Here is a 19485-nt window from a genome sequence, read left to right on the forward strand (position 1 = left end):
GCAGTGAGACACTGGTTGAACAGGTTGTTCAGAGAAGCTGTGGACACTTCACAAGTGGCCAGGTTGGATGGGGCTTTGAGCAACCTGGTCTAGTGGAAGGGGCAGGGTGGATGAAATGATCTTGTAAGGTCCTTTCCAAAGCAAACCATTTTTACCATTCTATGGTAACATCTCCCAAGGCTCCCAAGTTGCAGTCAGAAAGTGGCTGCATTGCTGCTGTAGGGAATGTTTTCCCATAGCTCGGGTTCCAAGTGCCCCTTGGGTCCCCAGTAGGTCCAATCTCCTGTGTTTGGCACACGCAGCCCAGCCGGGGGCAAGAGACGGGCCACAACGCTGAGCTACAAAGGGCATCAGCTGGGGGAATGGGAGGACAGAAATTAAGCCTATTGTGTGAGACCCAACACATTTCCATTCTTATGTCAACCACTTAGTAGGGGACTGTCACATGTGGGAAGTGTGAAAAGCTCAACCAGTACCTTCATTTATCAACCAAACAAGATTTTTAGAAGACTGTTCCTCTCATGGTGCTCCAAGTACTTCAGAACCAAACAGTAAGTGTTCTCATTTTACAGACGTGGCAGCCAAACTACAGTGAGTCTCATCATTGAAGAGGACTGCCAATAGTTTCCAGACATTTTTCCACTCGCTATGTATTTATTCAAATGATCCTTTTTCTCAGAAGAACAAAGAAAAAAAGACTTCCCCCCCCCAAAAAAAATCCCACATAGAAGCAAACCATTTTGCATTTTTGTCCAAAACATAACAACAGAAGATTCCTACTGACGTGTAAAAATGTTAATTCAAGAAATAAGGACAGAGACTTTTCAGTTCCACTTCTGATGCAAACACTAAAAAACAATTTACGGTCTAGGAAGAACACACAAGAGCAACTGGTTGAAAGTTCTCTTATATTTCAATTATACACTTGACAGTCATTGAAGACAATCTACACATTTATTATCTTCTTTTAAAGCTGGAGTAACATTCAGAAGACCAGCACAAGGCACATCATAGGCATTAAACTTAGCAGAAACAGGAATGAGCAGTCATTACTTGTAGGGGTTAATTTAAGATAACCTCAAGTGTCATTTCTTCCTTCTGTCAGGTCAACAAATGGGAGGCTCTAAGTGGGTGTTTTAAACTGATGTGCTGCAGGAGGTAGTAACAGAAGGGACTTAGCTGCCCTGTGTGGTAATTCATACTGCTGAAGAGCTTTGCATTGTGGCTGTTGTCACACAAGGCAACTTCCCCAGTCCTGAAGTCAGCCTAACTTTAGGCAGTGCTATCATGAATATAATCCCAGAGATAGCAACTGGGGGTTTCAGCACTTTCTAGTGCCAAACAGGCACTTGCCAAGACCAGATCAATGATTGCACAGAAGCAGCCCTTGCCTCCCATTCCTGGAATGGCATTCCAGAATGGCAGGGCGCTCTGCAAATAAGCAAGAAAGCCAGATATTGCAAGTACTTTCTTAATCAAAGAAAAATTACACGATTTTTTATCTCTCTTATGCATCTCCAGTCTGAGGTAGACAGCAGCTGACTGTAGCATGGGTGACCTTATCTGGCCCTACATGGCATGGTCACTTACTCATTTCATTATTCTAAATTAGGGTAACACCAGTGGCTATGAAGGCACTTTATCTGAGACAGAAGATTCACTCTGTGGGGGTAAGGTATATTTCTTGTTCTTCCAGCATGAACAGAAGAACAAAAGTCTAGAACAGCAGTAACTCCCAGATGTGAAATATTCAACTTTTACCATCGTGAATGGGACATAGGAACATCAGCTCTTTGGAATGGCTAAAAAATTAAGCATGAATAAATTGCAATGTAGAAAGAATGAGGCTAGGATACTTCCTACTGTTATTTCTTTCAGTGTGCTGTATTGGAGCTGTTCAGTTCTTTCTCTCTCTTAAAAAGTCAAAGACCCTGTGATCTTACTGGAAAAGTGTCCACGTTGTATTGTGCAATGCTGCTACATTGGGCTTCATTTATAGCCAATTAAAATCAGAAATAAGCATCTAAAGCAGAGCCTATTTCCTTCCCACTTTTCTGTCTGCTTGCAGTTGTAAAGCACGCAAAGATAGATTTCCTTTGTCGTTATTTCACAGCCCACCAGCTGGTGCTTTATGAACCGCAGTGGTCTGCAGACTAGTAAGCCCGGTATCATTTCTGCTTCCCTGATGGATCACCCAATCTACTTCTGTCACAATTTAAGAAGTTGCAGAGTTAACACGGAGATACAATCAATTTTCCCTGAAGAGTTTTGGTTTATGTTTCTATAAACATGAACAAAGTGACTGAAGAAGAAATCAAGTATGATAAAGATAAAACTCTTCAGACTTCACAATTTATGAATTGCATTCACAAATCTACAATTAGTCACCCTAGCTCAATTATGGGGACTAGAGGAACAAATAAAGATGGAGGGCTCCTTCCTAGGATGTAGATAAAAAAGCACCACCTCTGCAGTTAGTGTACTCATACTCCAGCAGCTCCAACAGCTGCTCCTGTTACAGAGAGAGTAATCTCCGTTTTCCTGCAGTGCAAGTGGCTTCTTGCTCTTGGGAAAACTTGCTGGATACGTGTTGGCTTGTACCCACTTGAATGTGAAGGAAAGTGAACTCCTTCCATGCAACTGTCTTGGGATCCCACCACATGTCTCAAATAGCCTCTACTTTTGGTGGAGAAAGGGGCAGCCCTTTCCTGAAACCTGGACATTTGGGCTAGGACAGGAAAAAGTTGTCTCGCATGATGTATGAACCTATTGGAAGCACAAGGAGAGAGTCAAATTCCAAGTTAGCAATTCAGCTTCCACGGGTAGAATCTGCCAGGCCCTGGTATCTGCTAAAAGTCAGCAGAGGGTAAAGCTAATGTCAAAACTGGTTGCTAGTTTTGGAAGCAGCAGCCCCAAATAATTTTCTGTCATTGCAGTCATCATACACACTTAACTAATAAAAATGCTAGTCCATCATACAAAAAGGTGGTTCATAAAATCCTCAGCATGTCATAAAATAAGAAAAAAATGATCCACAGAGGGGCTGATAAACAGATTCAAGAGTGATACTAGCTTTGCAAGTTCTGTGAACACAATTCCCTGTATTTCAAATGTGACTCATGGGTCAATACACCTTGTTCAGTCTGGGCCTAATGCAGACAAGTACTCTGCTAATTACAGCCCTTCTTTCTTGAGTTCAAATTTGGAGTTAGTCTTTTAGCTTTTTTTTTTTTTTAAATTTTTGTGATAGCCATCAACTGTGGGCAAAGAGACCCTCTGTCTTCAAAAACTAGGCCTCCAGTTCTGAAACAAAGTCAACCAGAGAAGCTCGTTGGTCCTCCTGCTTTATCTCCATAGGCAGGTATTACAAATAAGCTCATTCAGCCAAGAAACAGTAGGAAGATGAGTACTCTGTAGTAGCCCTGGGTTGACCAGCAACTGCATTGCATATCCAACTCAGACCATTTGTTCGAAGGGCGATGCTTCCCGTCATTGTCCAAAGAAAAGAAAAAAAAAGAGTGCAAGTCTCTCCAAGTCTTCCAGGGAAAAGCATAAGCACATCAGTAATGAGGACATTAAAGAACAAACAGTAGCAAGTGTCCCATAAGGCACTGGCTGGGAAATAAGCTAGGCAAGACAGTCATTGGTACTGGCCAACCTCCAGTGCCTCTGGGTTACAAAATAATTCACAAGATTCTCCAGAAGCTCCTTGCCAACCGTGGAGTCTCTTAAATCCAAGAAGTGCCTCTGGCAAGACAGTTTCTGTGGAAGCAGCCAGCATCCAGAGAGCTTCTCTTTCTCCAGCACATTTTAAATTAAAACAGTGGATTAATCACATCAAGGAGAAATGGCATAGAGAAATTCTGTGTTTTAGTTGCAGGGTGAGAACTGAGGAAACCCTATAATCCAGCTCTGATCAGATGCACCACACTTGCAGGGTTGGTGTAAGTGTCAGGGTAAAGATCAAGGACAGCAGTAAAAATGATGACTGTAAAACTTCTTCAGAGCCCTTTATCCCACCCCATGTATATGATACATGGCACAGAGAGGAAAGGGAGAATATAAAATGTATGGAAAAGAGTACATGGCTTAGGCAAGATATATTCACCAAAACCATGCCTCCTAGAGTTGAAGGAAATTCTGGTCCCATGTAAAGAACAGTAGTCATACTTTGCTCAGTCCCTGTAGGGAAGGACAAACCTTGGCAAATTTAGCCTTTTAAGTTTACAAATAAATTCAAGTCTGCATAAAAGGCTTGAACAAGTACCTTTTAAGGCACTAAGGTCTAAGCTCAAAGTAGAGCAGGTTGTTTCAGTCAGCAAAGAGCAGATAAGCTGGCAATTTGCAGACATGCTAGTGAGACCTTATTAAGGCAGTCAACATTCTTCCAGCACCATGATCCTCCTGTTTGGGAGAGAGGCTTAGTGGGGACAAAAGGAAGCAACTGTCCCAGCTATGCTGAGCAGCCAGGCAGAAGCAACAAACATTACACATTCTGAAGCACAACAAAGGGCCTTAGAAAGATGTTGTGCCTCCCCCCACAAGGCTCCCAGGGGACTGGATCAGATGACCTCCAGAGTCCTCTTCCAATCTAAATTATTCTACTGTCTTGTGACTTTACAACTCTGTGAACATTGGAACCTTTCTCTGGTAACTGGTCTGCAAAGGACCAGCATTCTACAGATTGGGCTCCTTGCAGTGCCACAGCACTTGATAAAGAGAACTGGTAGCTCTCTTTAAAGACTGGGAATAGACTATTTACTGAAAAAATCTGCTGTTTCCAGTAGTTTTCAATGAACCTCGGCCCATTAGAACTTAGCCCAACCTAAATTTCCAAATAACAGCAATAAAAATAGGTTATGTATGGCTTTCATGGCACTAGACACATATTCTTCAGAGTTGTAAGTCTAAGGGGAAGTTGCTTCATCTGTTTTATTGCTGTTTGTCTGTTCAATCAAAAGCAGCCACCCCAACCTGAATAGTAGAAAAACTAGGAGAAGTCCAGCGGGAATCTTAGTTCTTCCAGTACTGACATTAAATGACTATGCTTCTTCCACTGTGGGAACTTCCTCTGTCCTGCAAGAGAAAATAAAAGATTCAGGAACAAGGAATGATGAATGAAAATCCTATGTCTTCCTACCTGCTCTGAGCACCATAACAAAAACCATTCACACATCCCAGCTGGAACTAGAATTGCACTTTCTTCCACAACACAGAAGGGAAAATGGTAATATGCACCACAGAGCCCCTCAGAATACTCCCACCTGGTAAAATTCTGAATATGTGTGATAAGGGACACTTAACATTTTCTTTATTTAAAAGAATCCTCATTTTTTCAGGGGGAATACACTGTCTAATTTGGAGATTAGCAATTGGATATGAAGCTTTTCACACTTAGGTTGCTACCTGAAGTCTAATCCCAGTGCAAACTGACAAGAGTTGTGAACAGTAGCTGTTCACTGTCCATATAAAGTATGTTCAGTTCTCAGGAGTCCCAACAAGCGAGTCATCCTCTTCCACCTGGCCTGGAGAATGACACATTTCTCATCCATGCCACCCATTATCTTAAAGCCTATTTCATATAGCTTTAGCCATCTTACCTGGATGTTTTCCCATATGAGCCATCTTAAAAATATCATGCACATTTTAAAAGAAATTAGAAGTAAACCAACATCAGAGAGGGTTACAGAGGCATGGATGCTGCTGCCTAGTCTGGAAGTGCTTTCTCCCCAGTCAGTACCAGAACAGCTATTTTAACACCAATATATACACAGAACCCCAAAAGCCTCTGGATGGGGATAGGAATATAACATGTCACCCTGCAGGGGACTATTATGGTATCCCGCAGCTGTAGGGAGGAGAGGAGAGAGATCCAGCAGGCAGGAATTGTGCAGCAAGATTGATTTATTTAATTATTTTACAAACTCTTTTATAGACTTTTTTCTTCATAGTCTAATTGGACAAAGGATCAGCCACCCCTTGGGGGTGATTGGCTAAAATCCTAAAACATCCATTGTCAAAATATTTTTCTACTGTACCATAAACAAAGCACTGCAAGGTCGCAGGTGTTCATAGTTTATAGAACTCTGCTAATATCTTTGTGAGAGAGAAAATTATCTCACGGGCTTAGAAAGAAGCAGGAAAATTTCTTGCTAACAGCATTTTTGTATCCACAGGGAACTTAATTTATTTCAGAATCACAGAATCATCGTATGGTTTGGGTTGGAAGGGACTTTAAAGATCACCTCGTTCCAACATCCCTACCCTGGGCAGGACACCTTCCACTAGACCAAGTTGCTTAGGGCCCCATCCAGCCTGGCATTGAACACTTCCAGGGCTTTGCCTTTTTACTTTGCCCCTGAACATACTGCATCCAGGCAATGAATGTCAAAAGGAGGGTACTCAGCAGCCTCTTCATAACCAGCTGTGCAGAGCACCCCTTGCTCCTTGGCCTCTGTTTGGAAGACAACAGGCTACAGAAAGTAGCAGGCATTCTCTCTCTCTCCCTAAACCCCCCCTCTTCCCTTAGATGGCAAAGCACAAAGGCAGCTGACTCACCGAGCGGGTCCCTGCACTGCCTTTGTGCTTCTTGTCCTGGGCTGGGATGATTTCTAAGGAGCGATAACTGGGGGGTTTATCTTCTGGCCACTCCCGGGACCTGCGATTCCTCTGCCTTCGGTTTGACACCGGGACACGGACTCGCTCTTCTGAGGAGCTCCACGAGCCCCTGCGAGAAGGGGGGGAGTAGCTGTGCCGCCGCTGGCCGGAGTAATTGCTCCTCCCAGCATGGTGCTCGTATTCTCGCCTCCCCCCGGGCTCCTGCCGCCCACCATGATGGTGGCTGGAGCGCTCCTTGGCCTCCTCCGGATAGAAACTGCTGCTGCTGCTCCTGCCCCTCTCAGCCTGGCGCGGGGGAGATACATCCCGTCGGGACTGCTGGGGCCTGCCATTGTAGCCACCTGTCCTCTGCCTCTGAGGATGATCGTCTCGCTGCCTGTCCCAGGGCTCCTGACTGTAGCTGGAATGAGAATCCCCACTGGAAGGCAAGGGCCACCTCCGGTTTTCCCTTCTGTCCTCTGCTGCAGAGTCCCAGGGCCTGGGGGTGCGGGCAGCTCTTTGTGGCCGTGAGGAGTGGCTGCTCCCGTGGCTGGAGGAGACGTGGTCGGCGAGAGGGGGTGGCACGATGTCGGAGCCCAGCGAGGACAGCAAGCTGGGCTGCACAGCCTGCCGCTGGTGAGAGGGCGGCCGCAGCTGGGACATGTTCAGGTTTTGGATTTCAGACTCCAGGTAGTCCAAAACACCGTTGTTATGGGAAAGCTGAGCTTGTGGCTGCGCCAGTGGAAGACTGTTCTGCAGAGATACATCTAAGGATAAAAGCACAGGAGAACGCAGCAAGTCAAGAGAAAACACTGAAGAGAGGGCCCTTCTGCACTCATGATCCTGGCTGAGTTCTTTCTCTTCTCCTGCTCCACCTCACTGCAAGAACTGCACAAGTCTTAGGCACCACAACCAGCACATCCAGACCAAATGAGGTATGGTGCAAAGAGTAGTAACTAATAAGCTGCAGCAAGATCTAACATGGTTTAGGCAGTGCAGAGGTAGGAAGTCCAGCACACCTGGAAATACAGCCTGTGTATTTAGAGGAACTTTTTTCCCTACAGCACTGATACCATATTTTATTTACAAATAACCAGAGAAAGATCATAGTGTTTCCTTTTATATTTCATTGAACTGGAAGAAATACTGCAAAAGAAAAAGAAAATAAAAAAAGAAAATTTTTATACGCAGGCATACGTATGCACACACGTATGCATGGATATAAGTAGCAAATGGAGAAGAAAATTCTTCCTGGTTCATTAAAGAGTCCTTCATGTTTTGCTGCATGCAGGCTAGATCTGTTGCAGAGAAGGCAGTTTGCCCTTAATCATTTGAAGACTAGACATTTGATAAGAACTCAAACAAACTGCACCTCACTTGTCATGTCAGCTTTGGCTATAAGGAGTTGACCGTGACCAGCACAGCAGAACAAAGAGACAGTACCCTCCTCTGCCACACAAAGCAAGATAAGCTGGGTATATTTACCCTACAGTTGCTGGGGTGTAGCACAGATACACCTTAGTTAGTGTTAAACTGCTTCACCCAGCACTGAGCCCAGAAAGACACTTAAGATAACCGGCTGTTTTTATGCACCCAGACAAGTCTATGGTGCACTGCAGATGTGGCAGAGCTGTCATCCTAGGACATGCAGTCATGCTAGGAACATCTTTCTCTCTGTTCTGGTAGAGAAGCTAAAGCCTCAATGCTGAACTTCCCAAAGAAGTTACCTGTTTCTCATCCTGATTTCCCTCTGAAATGATGCCCATGGTCTCACCTCGTTGCAGTAGAGGGTTCAGCTGGTAAGAGGAAAGTTTTGAGTTCCTGTCGGCACCTCCGTGGAACATGTTGGGTGATAACCAGGGTGCAAGTGCCTGAGCCTGCTTCATGAACCGGTGCCGTTCCAGTACTGGAAAAGAAAAAGAAAGCTTACAGCACCTGTCCAGAGGGCACAGCTTGCAGATCCATTTTGCTTCACAGGCTGTAGCCTTTGGATACAGGAAGTTCACACAATTAAAATCGCTCTCCACCCTACAACAAAGGTAAAACAGAGTACAGAAAATTCCAATACAAAGTTGTACATCTTCAAAAAAGTACCTAAAACAGAAGAAAAACTTTACTGCCTAACATTCTGATTCCAGTCCCAGCAACTGGGAACAAGTAACACTATGATTAAGTATGCAGCACATAACCAAGTTAAGACTTCTACTTGCCCAGTCATTATAAGTATAGTTACAGAAAGGTGGGAAATAATGTTTCACACAGCAAGACATGCAAGTTTTCTCTCTCTCAAAATTCTTTCAGCTCATCGTTGGTTCTTTCTCCTTTTGGCTTCTATTTCCAGCTAAATGAGACCTTTCCTTGCCACCATTATGTGGGTTCTGTCCAGATCATATTTTCTACTCTATACTCCATCATTTCCTCTGTTTCACAAAGAAGGCACTCAGAGGTGCACTGTCCAGCTTTTCCCTTTCTAGTCTTTTGACCACTCTTCTTGTCACTCCATAGTTTACCTCGGAATGACTGCTAAAATTAAATCCCCTAAGACAGTGTGGTCAAACTGGTGAACAAACTAAATTTCCTGTTCTCAACAGCAATGTCCAGGGCACCAAAAGAGCAAACAGTGGAAATTTCTCTCTTTCACAGGGTTTCCACTACTGCTAACTCCAGACCCCTATTTGTGGGGTCAGACTCCAATTTTACTTCCCTTTTTTCAGCATTTCTCTCTCCTCTACACAGACAAGCTCACTATACTTGCCTTCAAAACCATAGCTCATTGCTGCTTCTTTTGGGGGAATACCTAAAAACATCTTACAGAAACTTACTTCTTCTACCACAACCAACCAAAACTTAAGTTTACAAGCAAGTAAATTCTGCAAGTCCCTGACTTTATAAAGCCTGGTTTGTCTGTCATTCCTGGGTGAAGCTTTTCAGCAACAGTGCCTTTGCAAAATTTCTCTTTTATGGCCTTCCTGGAGTTTCAGAAGTGACAGACTTTTACTGCAGCCTCTTGTCTGGTCAGGCATGAACAGAACATTACAGTTCAAGAAACAGATAGGAACATAATTGCCTTTGAGACTTTCATCCCTTTGATAAATCTGGCTGAAGTTGGCTGATGAAATTAAAAGCTATTGGAGGGAAAGAGACAAGGGATAGACAGACAAGTTGACTGCATAAGATTTGCTTCTTTAAGAAACCAGGCTACAGCTAAGCTCCAATTAATTCTGTCCCCTGGGTTCACTGCAGTAAGCAGCATTTAGACTGCACGCTCTTTGGGACTGAGCTCTCCACTTTAGGTAGCACTCCAGTTATTAAACATGTCCTCCTTCAGCTGTTTCACTGCATTTATCCAGAGCACCACTTGCAGCAAAAGAGGGACTGACCATGCCTCTCCACACATCCTTCCTTTTCACTGCAGTTCATGCAGCTCCACTTCATTCTCCACTGCAAACTCCCTCCCCCTCCCCAGTCTGGCTTCAACCAGAGGGAACTACAAAGCTAGAAACTGCAGGGGTTTTAATCCTAATAATCTGATATCTTCAAAGCTGTGTGGTCTGAGGTAGCAGCTTCCAAGAACTTTATGTCAAACTTGCTTCTTTTTTTTTGTCCCAAGGGATTTTCTTCCAGTTTATGTTCAAACTTAGACGATGAGAGAAAGAATACAAAGAAAAGGGATAAATAGAAGGGGAAGGCCTTATCTCTCCCTCTCCCATTCCTCCAGTTATTACCTTGAGAATGTCCTAGAGCCTGCTGAGTGCATGAGGAGTAAGAGATCCAGCATCTGTGGGCATACCTGCTTAGCATTCTCCCTCTTAAGGTAGGAAGGCTGTCACTAGGACCAAAGTAATCCTGTCCCTGTCACTTTCTGATCTCTCCCTACAGCTGAACAAATCCAGAATTAGTCCTGGTCTTCCTTCACCACCATCAGCCCTTCTTTCTTCCCCAGATACTTTGCCTTCCAGTTTGAATCCATTAGTCTGATTCCCCTTCTGCAAAATGCAAGTTACAGATCTTTTTAAAGTGAACATATTTATCTGAGGAAGGTCAGATTCACCCTAATTCTAAAACCTCTACCTGTTTTGCCAGAATGTTGTGTTGTTCCCTCCACTTACTCTCTGTTGGAAAAATCTGTTCTTCAAAGAAAAATCTTTGACAGACTTTAACAGCTGCTGGGCCAATTATAAAAATAAAGTATTTTCCAACTTAGTGAGACCCAGGTGCAAGTATATCCTATTTTTCCCGGATTCATTATTGGAAGAAGTCCACAGTAGAAAAGGAATTAATAGGACCAGAAGGAGGTCATACGTATATTTACCCTGATGGGCTTTTCTCAGAGCTTTCCGTGGGGAATGTAATTGGCTTGCTCCTGGGGCATGTCTAATATTTCTGCACATCAATCCCGAATTACTCAAACAATGTACTTCTTCTATTGCTCGGTTCAAACCCATGTTAGTTAATGGCGTGATTCACAGCACCCAGGATTATTATCCTGCTTCACGGGCACCTGTGACTGTTCAGCAGATCCACGCTGTCCTCTAGTGGCCAACAACGGGGAAGGAAGCATCCACACTCACACTATGCTCGTACAGCAGGTGAGGATTCCTGCCTTCTCTTCAGCTGTGTGAGATGTTATTCTTCAGCACTGTTTTTAAGATGTCCCCTGAATCTATCTTCTTGTGTTTTTTAAGGCCTCCAGTTCATTTCTTGGAGTGCAAAAAAAGTAAGTCAAGGCAGGATGAAGTGAAGGTGTGTATTAGGGGAGAGGAGCAGGCACAGGGATCCCTTGTAAGGTGGCTAAAGAGGGCAGGCAGCTTGGATGGAAATTACAGGCACAGAATCCAGCATCCAGTTAAGGAGGCTGGACTTGTCTGTACCTTCTCTCATGAACACGGAGAGGCTTAGAGAACCCTACAAGAATCCCTCCTCTTTAGCAGGAGGCAGGAAATAACAGCAGCAGTCTGGAGTGAGCTATAATCTGCAGCGCAGAAAAACAGAAAGGAGCTCACACAAACTCTGAATCCCCTTTTTGCTGAGAAGTAGGAATTCTGGAGGCGTGAGTGTCTCGTCTCCATCACCTCTCTCCCCTTCCACAGAAACTAATTTTTCTGCCAAATTTCCACAGCCTCCTCAGAACCACACATTTTACGTGACAACCTGTAAAGCCTCCAATGTTTTGTTTTGTTTTTAGCAATAAAAGGGATGTTCTGTTCACTCTTTGCAAGGGCTAAACAAATTAAGCTTAAGTCTAAAATTCTCACAGCTTAACACCCAAGGTATACTAAATAGCTGTTTTGAAAGTAAAGGTAAACCTGAAACAGAGCTCCTTGTTCATAAATCCTCTCCTTGTAGCATCTGGGGAAGAATCTGGTGATTTCAATGATAAATAAATGTATTTGTTGTATTTTGTTACTGTTAGACTGTGTAAGCTTCAGGGGGACTAGTCTAACCAAGGTTCAGTTACAGGAATGCAGAGGTTATATGAACTTAACAGCCAAAATTCAAACAGTAGCCTTATTAACAACAGGGTCTGGCTGCAGAAACTTTATTACTGCTAAAAGCAAACAGAACAAAGTTTCTTTTGACCCTCAAAACTTCAGAATGCACTTGCAAGGCTGATCAGCAAGAGACCATCTTTCCCTGCTTTCTTCTCACTTCCTTCCCTAAAGAAAACCAAACAAAATCTTTTTCTTGTACAAGGAACAGCTCTGAAGATAACATGCAGATAAAAAATTTCCAATTTTTACGTAATTCAGAGCAACATACTTAAAGGTAAGGCTAGTTTGGAGAGTTGCTTGCCTTTCTCACATGCACAGGCATATGAACCACAAGACAGGGAAGTCCAGAGTCACTTAGACAAGAGAACTGATTGCCCCCTGGATGGTGTGAGAAGCTGGTAACAAGGTGTGAGTGAGGAGAAACTAGTCAAAGTTGGACACAGAGAAGCAAGGTAGATTCCATGTATCTGAAATCCCCTCCTCTCATTACAGATTAGCTGGTCATGGAGGTCACATTGGCCAAAGAAATGTCTCAGTTTATATGGGTGCTGAGCAGAAGGGAGAAAGTGGAGCTCAGCAAACTCCCAGCCAAGCTTTTGTCTTGTCAGAAGTCATAAATGGAAGCACATTTGCTTGAACCTCACCTTTCTGATTACAGCAGCACCGTGTTGGACAGCAGCCACACTGGATGTGGCAGCAGCAATACTGGGGGCAGCACTGGCACCAGCATATCCCAAACAGCAGAAGGAGGAGGAGGCCACCGAGAATGATAAGGAGTACTGTGAGCCAGTCTGTGGGGAAAAAAGGAGAGAGAAAAAGGATTGATCCTGATCTATCTGGCCATGGTAAGTTACTGAGCACCTCTCTACTGCTGGAGATGTCCTGGGGTAGAGAGGAAGAGAAGAGGAGGAGATATCTTGGCAACAAAGCACAGGCACTTACGGAGAACAATCAGCTTAACTTCTTTGTCCGCATCACCTGAGGTGTCTCCTGGTGCTTCCACAGTGCAGTAGTACATGCCATGGTCCCACCACATGACCTCACTGATGACAAGGTCTGCTCCTGTGGGAGAGGGACTGACAGGTCAGTGGGCTATTTGTGACTGATAGACACTACTTTCAGGCTCCACCTGAAAAGAGCCTTCTGCCTGCAGGTGACACAGAGTACTGCATCTCCCCTCTTTCCAAGCATAGCCGTCACATTCAAACAATCCCACCTGAGTCCACTGAGAACTCCTATAAACAGCATTCACTGCCAGTCTGTGTTTTCTGTCTTGCTGGAAGCCAACCCTACTGGTTTTGGAACACAGATCACTGTCCCTGTTAGGTCAGCAATCCCAATAGCTCTTCTGGCAGGAGCAATATCTATTGCTCGATGGACAGCAGGGAACATATAATACACCTGGACAATTATGCAGTACTTGGAATAAGGAACTGTTTTCTAGCCTCTGTGCTCTTCAGCAAAATGCTCTGGCATCCTCAGCTCAGCCTTAAGTTGTAGTGCCTCCAACACCCTGAGGCCAGCTGGGGACAGGGCCCTTCCCTGCTCCTATTGCACTGCCATATGGACTATGTAAACTACATATTACATTAGCCATGTTTATGCTTCTCTTCGCTTAGCAGAGGCAGACATTGGATAGTTCCTGAGTTCACTGCCTGCCTGGGAGGTCACTCACGGTTCTGAATGGTGATTTTTCGCTGCTGGTAGTCGATGCCCAGCACAGGGTCCTTCTGCCCGAATTTCTGGATGACAATGCGCACCTTCCGCTGGCTGTCATTGCAGTCGTCAGAAGGGTCCTGGCCAAGGGCTAAACCAGCCTGGTATGCTACAAACACACATCATAAGAGATGTCAAAAGTTACTTCAAAAGACCAATTTCTATCCTTTTGTGAGCAGTGGAGAAATTCTTGAGTACATGTGTGCAATTGCTTTGGTTTAGCAATACAAACCATGGCTTCAAACCAGTAAGTTGCTTTGGAGTACTCAAAAACAAACAGAGGTAGAGCCACAGGAATGGCAGAGATTTTGAGAATGCAGGAACTGCAGAGGAGATGCCTCCTGTACTCACAGCTGAAAGAACAACAGTAGAAAGAAGCTAATGGTGGTAGGCTGGAAGGCAGCTCCCAGTATGAAGTTGAAAGGAAAAAGTCATAAAACACCCAAGAGTCCTAGAACTAAAACAAAGGGTGTTTATCTACCAAACAAAATCCCCAGACATACATGAACTGCTCTAAGGATTGTCTCCCTTTCCCTCCTGTATCCCATTAAATGTTGTGGAGCTCATAAAGACAGAAAATAATCCATCATCTGAATCCAGCTAAGGATTAAGTGTAAATACACCCAACAGAATTAATGGAGGAGTAGAGGCAATTTCTGTACAGACTCACATCATAAGCCAACACTGAATTTCCAAGTATTTGGGAGCTGAGATTTGGGGAGACAGCTGATTTAGTCAGCATTTTCTGTAAATAGCTTGCAGTGAAGAGAGATGAGGACAAATCTTGCCAAAGGCTCTTCCACTGCTGTACCTAAAACGGAGCACAAAGTCCCTTTTGGGGACTCTTAGCTTGAGCCTGGGCTAAAAGCACTCTCACTATGCTGGGATCAGCTGAGCCAGGGACCCACCTGCTTGGGGACTAGGCTGTAGAGCACTTAGTAACATGCCTACCCAACCCATCCAGACTGCATAAAGGAGAGTTTGGGCACCAAGCACCCACTGTGAGCTCAGTTCTGAGTGTACAGTTATGCTATGGCTGCCATTTAAACATTCTGCAGGGTTTACACAGAATAGAACAGAACAGAATAGTTCAATTGGCAGGGACCTACAAAGCTTATCTAGTCCAACTGCCTGATCACTTCAGGATTGACTAAAATGTAAAGTATCCTATTAAGGGCACCGTCCAAATGCCTCTTAAACACCAACAGGTTTGGGGCATTGACCACCAGCCTAAGAAGCCTGTTCCAGTGCTTGACCACTCTGTCAAAGAAATGCTCACTAGCATCCAGTCAGAACTTCCTCTCATGTAGTTTTGAGCCATTCCCACACATCCTATCACTGGATACCAGGGAGAAAAGATCAGCACTTCCCTCTTTACTTCCCCTTCTCAAGAAGTTGCAGAGAGCAATGATGTCACCCCTCAGTCTCCTTTTTCCTGAACTAGAGAAGCCCAACGTTCTTAGCTGCTCCTTACAGGATGTGGCTTCCAGGCCTTTTATCAGCTTTGTTGCCCTCCTCTGGATGCATTCCAGTACCTTAATATCCTTAAATCCTGGGACCCAGAACCGCACACAGTATTCCAGGTGAGGCCACATCAACACTAAATATAGTGGGATCATCACCTTTTTTGACCAGGTGGTTATCCTGGGATGCAGTTTGTGTACCCTATTAACACCCCTGAATTAAGGCTGCCCGCACCAGAATGTCTGCACGTGAAGTGCTCCCACCACTACTAAATTTTATTACTTAGAAGTCTTCATGCTCTCCAAAATGCATGTGTTTCTTCTACTTCCTAAAATCAGTAACATCTGGTCACAGGTATCCAGCTCCAACCACAGGTCCCCCAGGGAACCCTAAGGCCCACTTGTTGCAGGGCCCTTGCTTTCAAACATGCCGAAGCATAAGATGGGGCTGCCAAGATTGACTTGTGTCAACCATGGCTGAACTGCCCCACATTCTGAGTTGATGACAAGGAGGACAAAACAGCTGCTTTGGATGGGATTTCTACAATCTCATAAGGCCTTGACATTTCAGAGGAAATCACAGACATGACCTGTATTTCCTTGGAGTGCAGGGAAATGCCACCACCTGGTTTTTGCATAGGAAGTGGTCAAAAGCCTGTACTACCCCAGTGAGTCTACCTTCCCCTTTCTTCCCATTTGAAGGGGGACTCCTTGGAAGACGAGCCTGACACTTACAGGCTGAGTAGTAGTCAAAGATGGGGTCTTTGCAGAAGGATTTGAAGCGCCAGGTCACCACCACGTCCTGCAGCTGCGCTGAGGTGCTGTAGTCACACTTGAGGATGACAGTGGCAAATAAGGTGGTGTAGCGCTCAACATGCTGCACTGTCACCAGGAGGGAGAGGCAACCTGCAAACAAGAACACAGGAGGCCATCAGCCCACAGACTCCTCAGGCCTCCCATCACATCATCTGCACCAGATCCAAGTACATCACCTTTGGCCCCACTCAGGACCGGCACCTATACACCTCCCAGGCCCTCCAGTGAAGTGATCCAGGGTTACAAACCCTGGTTAGAACATGAGTCCCATCTTTTCCTGACAGAAGAAAGCTTCATAGGCCTGCCTTATGGATGGAATTATTTTCTCCAAAGCATGAGTAGCCATCATGCAGCATATCACTCTGTGTACTCCTTCTACATGGGGAAAACTGTCCCAGAAGCACATGGGATGGGACTCCCTTGGCTTTTAATCCTAACCAGAAAAGTTCTGCAGCGCCATATGTTTGTAGAAACACCAAATCAATTTAATCAAGGTCTTGCTAAGACACTCATCAGAATGTTACTTGGTGGTGACCAGGATTAAGACAATAAAACTTTCAGGCTGTAGCACTGTAGTTAATTGTTTATCACCACTTCAGAACAGCACACATCAATTACCCCCTTTTTTCCTTTTTAATTAAGCTCTCATTATGTATTTGTTATGTACTCATCCTAACAAACTCTACAACACTTTCTATCCAAGCAGCTGCACACACTCATGGAGGTTTTACAAAGTTTCTCATAAGCTGTAGTTGAGCTCTATTCCAGAGACATCTCTATCTTATTTAAACTTTGATAGTACAGTAAGTTGTGCTTGTCATTAACAATAGCAAAGTTATCACCAGTTGCCTTTGATAAGGGAATATAAACAGTGCAGGGCAAGTGTGGGATGCCCTGTTGGGAGTACATGCCAGAGAACCAGGCAGGGATTGCAGTGCTGTGCTAGTTGCTTCTTAACTGGGGAGCATGACAGCAGGAAGGATGGGAATGAGAGTGGGAGGCTTGAAGGTACCAACTGAACAGGTCTCCATGAACCAACACTTGGTTTTTATCACATATTCAAAGATTTTCCCTCTACTCCATGTTTTCAGGATGAGAGCAAGAGAACAAGTTGCTACTACTATGTAGTAACATCTGGACCACAACTGCAAACATCATTCTTTGTCAAGCATCATTCAATGTCCTCTTAGGCTGCACCTCCACACTACATTCCCAGCAAATACAAGCTCACACAGTTTCCACACTGTGGAAAAGATGCTGCAGAGGTGCAATGCTGCCTCAACAAGTCGTTCTGCAGTAGGGTATTGTCAATGCAGTACTTGCTCAGTTTCTGGTTTGAAATGGGACACCCTGTCAGCCAACTGAAAGCACAGGCAGAGCAAACTCATTTGACTTAAGAATACCACACAAACATAGAGAGGGCCAGGGCAAACCCTGAATCCAGGGCTTTTCTCAAAAAGAAGATAGACACACATGCACTTAAACACAGAAACACCAGCAGCTGTGCAAACCTCTAGATAAAACAAGTTTGTACAATGCTGTAGCACAGCAAGGTCCAGACTGCTGACAGGTAGTTACAGTCTTATTTAAAAGCACTGTAGTTGAACACATCTTGTTTCAGCTTTCATAGTGAAATAGCTGACTCTGGGATCTTAATGCAGAAAATCACAAGAAACCAATTCAAATTCTCAAGACTGGCAAAACCTTGATCTCAGTGTCAATTAAATGAAACCCCATATGAATTCTGACTTGTCAAGGCTCATGGGAATAAAACGCTTTCCATGGATTTCCTGCAACAGCATCTCTCTGGCAAGAATAAAACACTCAAAATCACTATGTGCTTTTTACTAACAAAACCCACATCTCTTTATGGAAGGGATGCTTTCTCATTACCTCTGTTCTGCAAAACAGCCAGTGTTGAAAGGTAAGTTCCTTATTTTCTAAAGAGGTTGAAAACCTACTGTTTCCCCCAGAGAACAGTCAGATGTCACTGCATGTCCAATGTTTCTTATTAACCTCCTCCAAGAAAATGGAAAAGTTGTGAAATTCAGGCTGGTTCCTAAACTTGGAGTGCATTACTCCACTGCAGGATGCTATCTTTCTTATCCTGGTTAGAAAGAACAAATATGGACACTACCAATCTAGCAAGTTTTGGCTACATCTTTGGCTTTGCAGTGAAGACACGAACCTCTGGAGCCAGTGTAGCCAAGTCTTGGCTAGAGCATCTCCCAGGAACATGGCTTCAAGAAAGACAATAAACAAGCATACCCTCCATACTATTTTGTTTCCTTCACTGGTTCTCTGTGAAAAACCAAACTTCACTATTTAAAGCCAGATCATCATCCAAGACCCAGGCATCCAAGAAGCAAAATGCTCACTTTATTTCCAAGAGGAGGTTAGAAGCTGTCAGGCAACCCGCAAAGCTTGGCAGAGAGAACTCTGCTGGCTGAAGGCCGCCCGTGGGCGCGGAGGTGAGCTCCTGCTCCCCACACGAGCAGGTGCCCAGCAGGTGCAGCAGCACTGCAGCTACCCCAGATCCCCGAGAGGTCGGGGCTGCTGAGCTGGCAGCAAAAGCTCGGGTGGGCGCTTGCGAGAGGCCAAAAGGGATCGGCCCCGTGTCCCAGCGCCCAGGTCCCAGCCGAGCTGGCCGCACGCGACTGATACTGAAGGCTGCCAGGAAGCAGGAGGCCACTTCCTCCTAGGAGAGAGGTCAGCCGCACCTTTAGGGAGCGAAACTCGTCTCCGCACGGCTTTGTACCGGGCTCGGGAGAGCCCCGCGGGCGGGGAAGGGCACCGGGGGGAACAGCGCCCGCCCGGACCGGGCCGCCCCTTTCCCTCCCCGCGGGGCCGCCGCCGCTCCCCCGACTCCGCACCACCTTAACCCCGGGCAAAACCCGAGGGCGCCTCCCGAATCCCGGCCCCAGCGCCGCGGGGGTGTCCCGGGGCAGGGCGGGCCAGGGGCCCCGAGGGCGCAGCGAGCCCCGGGCCGCACTCACCGGCCGGCAGCCAGGCCAGCAGCAGCGGCCACCGGCAGCGCCCGCGCGGGGCCATGGCGCGCTCTCCTCCTCCTCCTCCTCCGCCCGGGGACGTCGCGCCCACTGTCCCTCCCCTTCCGTGGCACCTGTCCCTGGGCCGGGAGCTGCCGCCGGCTGCAGTCCCCTCCCCCTGTACCTGCACCCTTCGCCGGAACGCCGGACAAAATGCCCGCCGCCAGCTTCAGAAACTGCTTTAAATATATATATGTAGAATGAAAAATATATATCCAAAAACATATATTTATTGTATCGATATAAAACTTCTACCTATTTATCTATCTATCTATCTATCTATCTATCTATCTATCTATCTATCTATCTATCTATCTATCCTGAGGACACAGGTGTATGGGAAGTTACGGGCAC

At 45.3% G+C, this 19485-nt stretch overlaps 1 protein-coding gene across 1 annotated transcript; it reads right to left on the reverse strand.

Moving 5' to 3' along the window:
- Positions 1 to 888: 888 nt before the first annotated feature.
- ILDR1 (immunoglobulin like domain containing receptor 1) lies at positions 889 to 19161 on the reverse strand. Its single transcript, XM_048295403.1, has 8 exons — positions 19081 to 19161; positions 16004 to 16174; positions 13765 to 13914; positions 13032 to 13151; positions 12734 to 12880; positions 8372 to 8503; positions 6559 to 7364; positions 889 to 5076 (listed from the first exon to the last, which is right to left on the reverse strand). The coding sequence occupies exons 1-8, from the start codon at positions 19133 to 19135 to the stop codon at positions 5035 to 5037; spliced, it is 1623 nt and encodes a 540-aa protein (XP_048151360.1). The 5' UTR covers positions 19136 to 19161; the 3' UTR covers positions 889 to 5034.
- Between the last annotated feature and the right edge of the window lie 324 nt (positions 19162 to 19485).

Source organism: Corvus hawaiiensis, chromosome 2, assembly GCF_020740725.1.
Source record: "Corvus hawaiiensis isolate bCorHaw1 chromosome 2, bCorHaw1.pri.cur, whole genome shotgun sequence".
In the NCBI taxonomy this organism is placed as follows: Eukaryota; Metazoa; Chordata; class Aves; order Passeriformes; family Corvidae; genus Corvus; species Corvus hawaiiensis.

What these genes read in the sequence shown, in the direction of transcription:
- ILDR1 (XM_048295403.1), bottom strand. Translation starts at nt 19,135, where the DNA reads ATGGCCCCGCGCGGGCGCTGCCGGTGGCCGCTGCTGCTGGCCTGGCTG. An exon ending in AAAAATCACCATTCAGAACC is followed by an intron (nt 13,152 to 13,764) that starts GTGAGTGACCTC and finishes CCTCTCCCACAG; the next exon opens with GAGCAGACCTTGTCATCAGT. An exon ending in GTGCTGCTGTAATCAGAAAG is followed by an intron (nt 8,504 to 12,733) that starts GTGAGGTTCAAG and finishes TTTCTTTTCCAG; the next exon opens with TACTGGAACGGCACCGGTTC.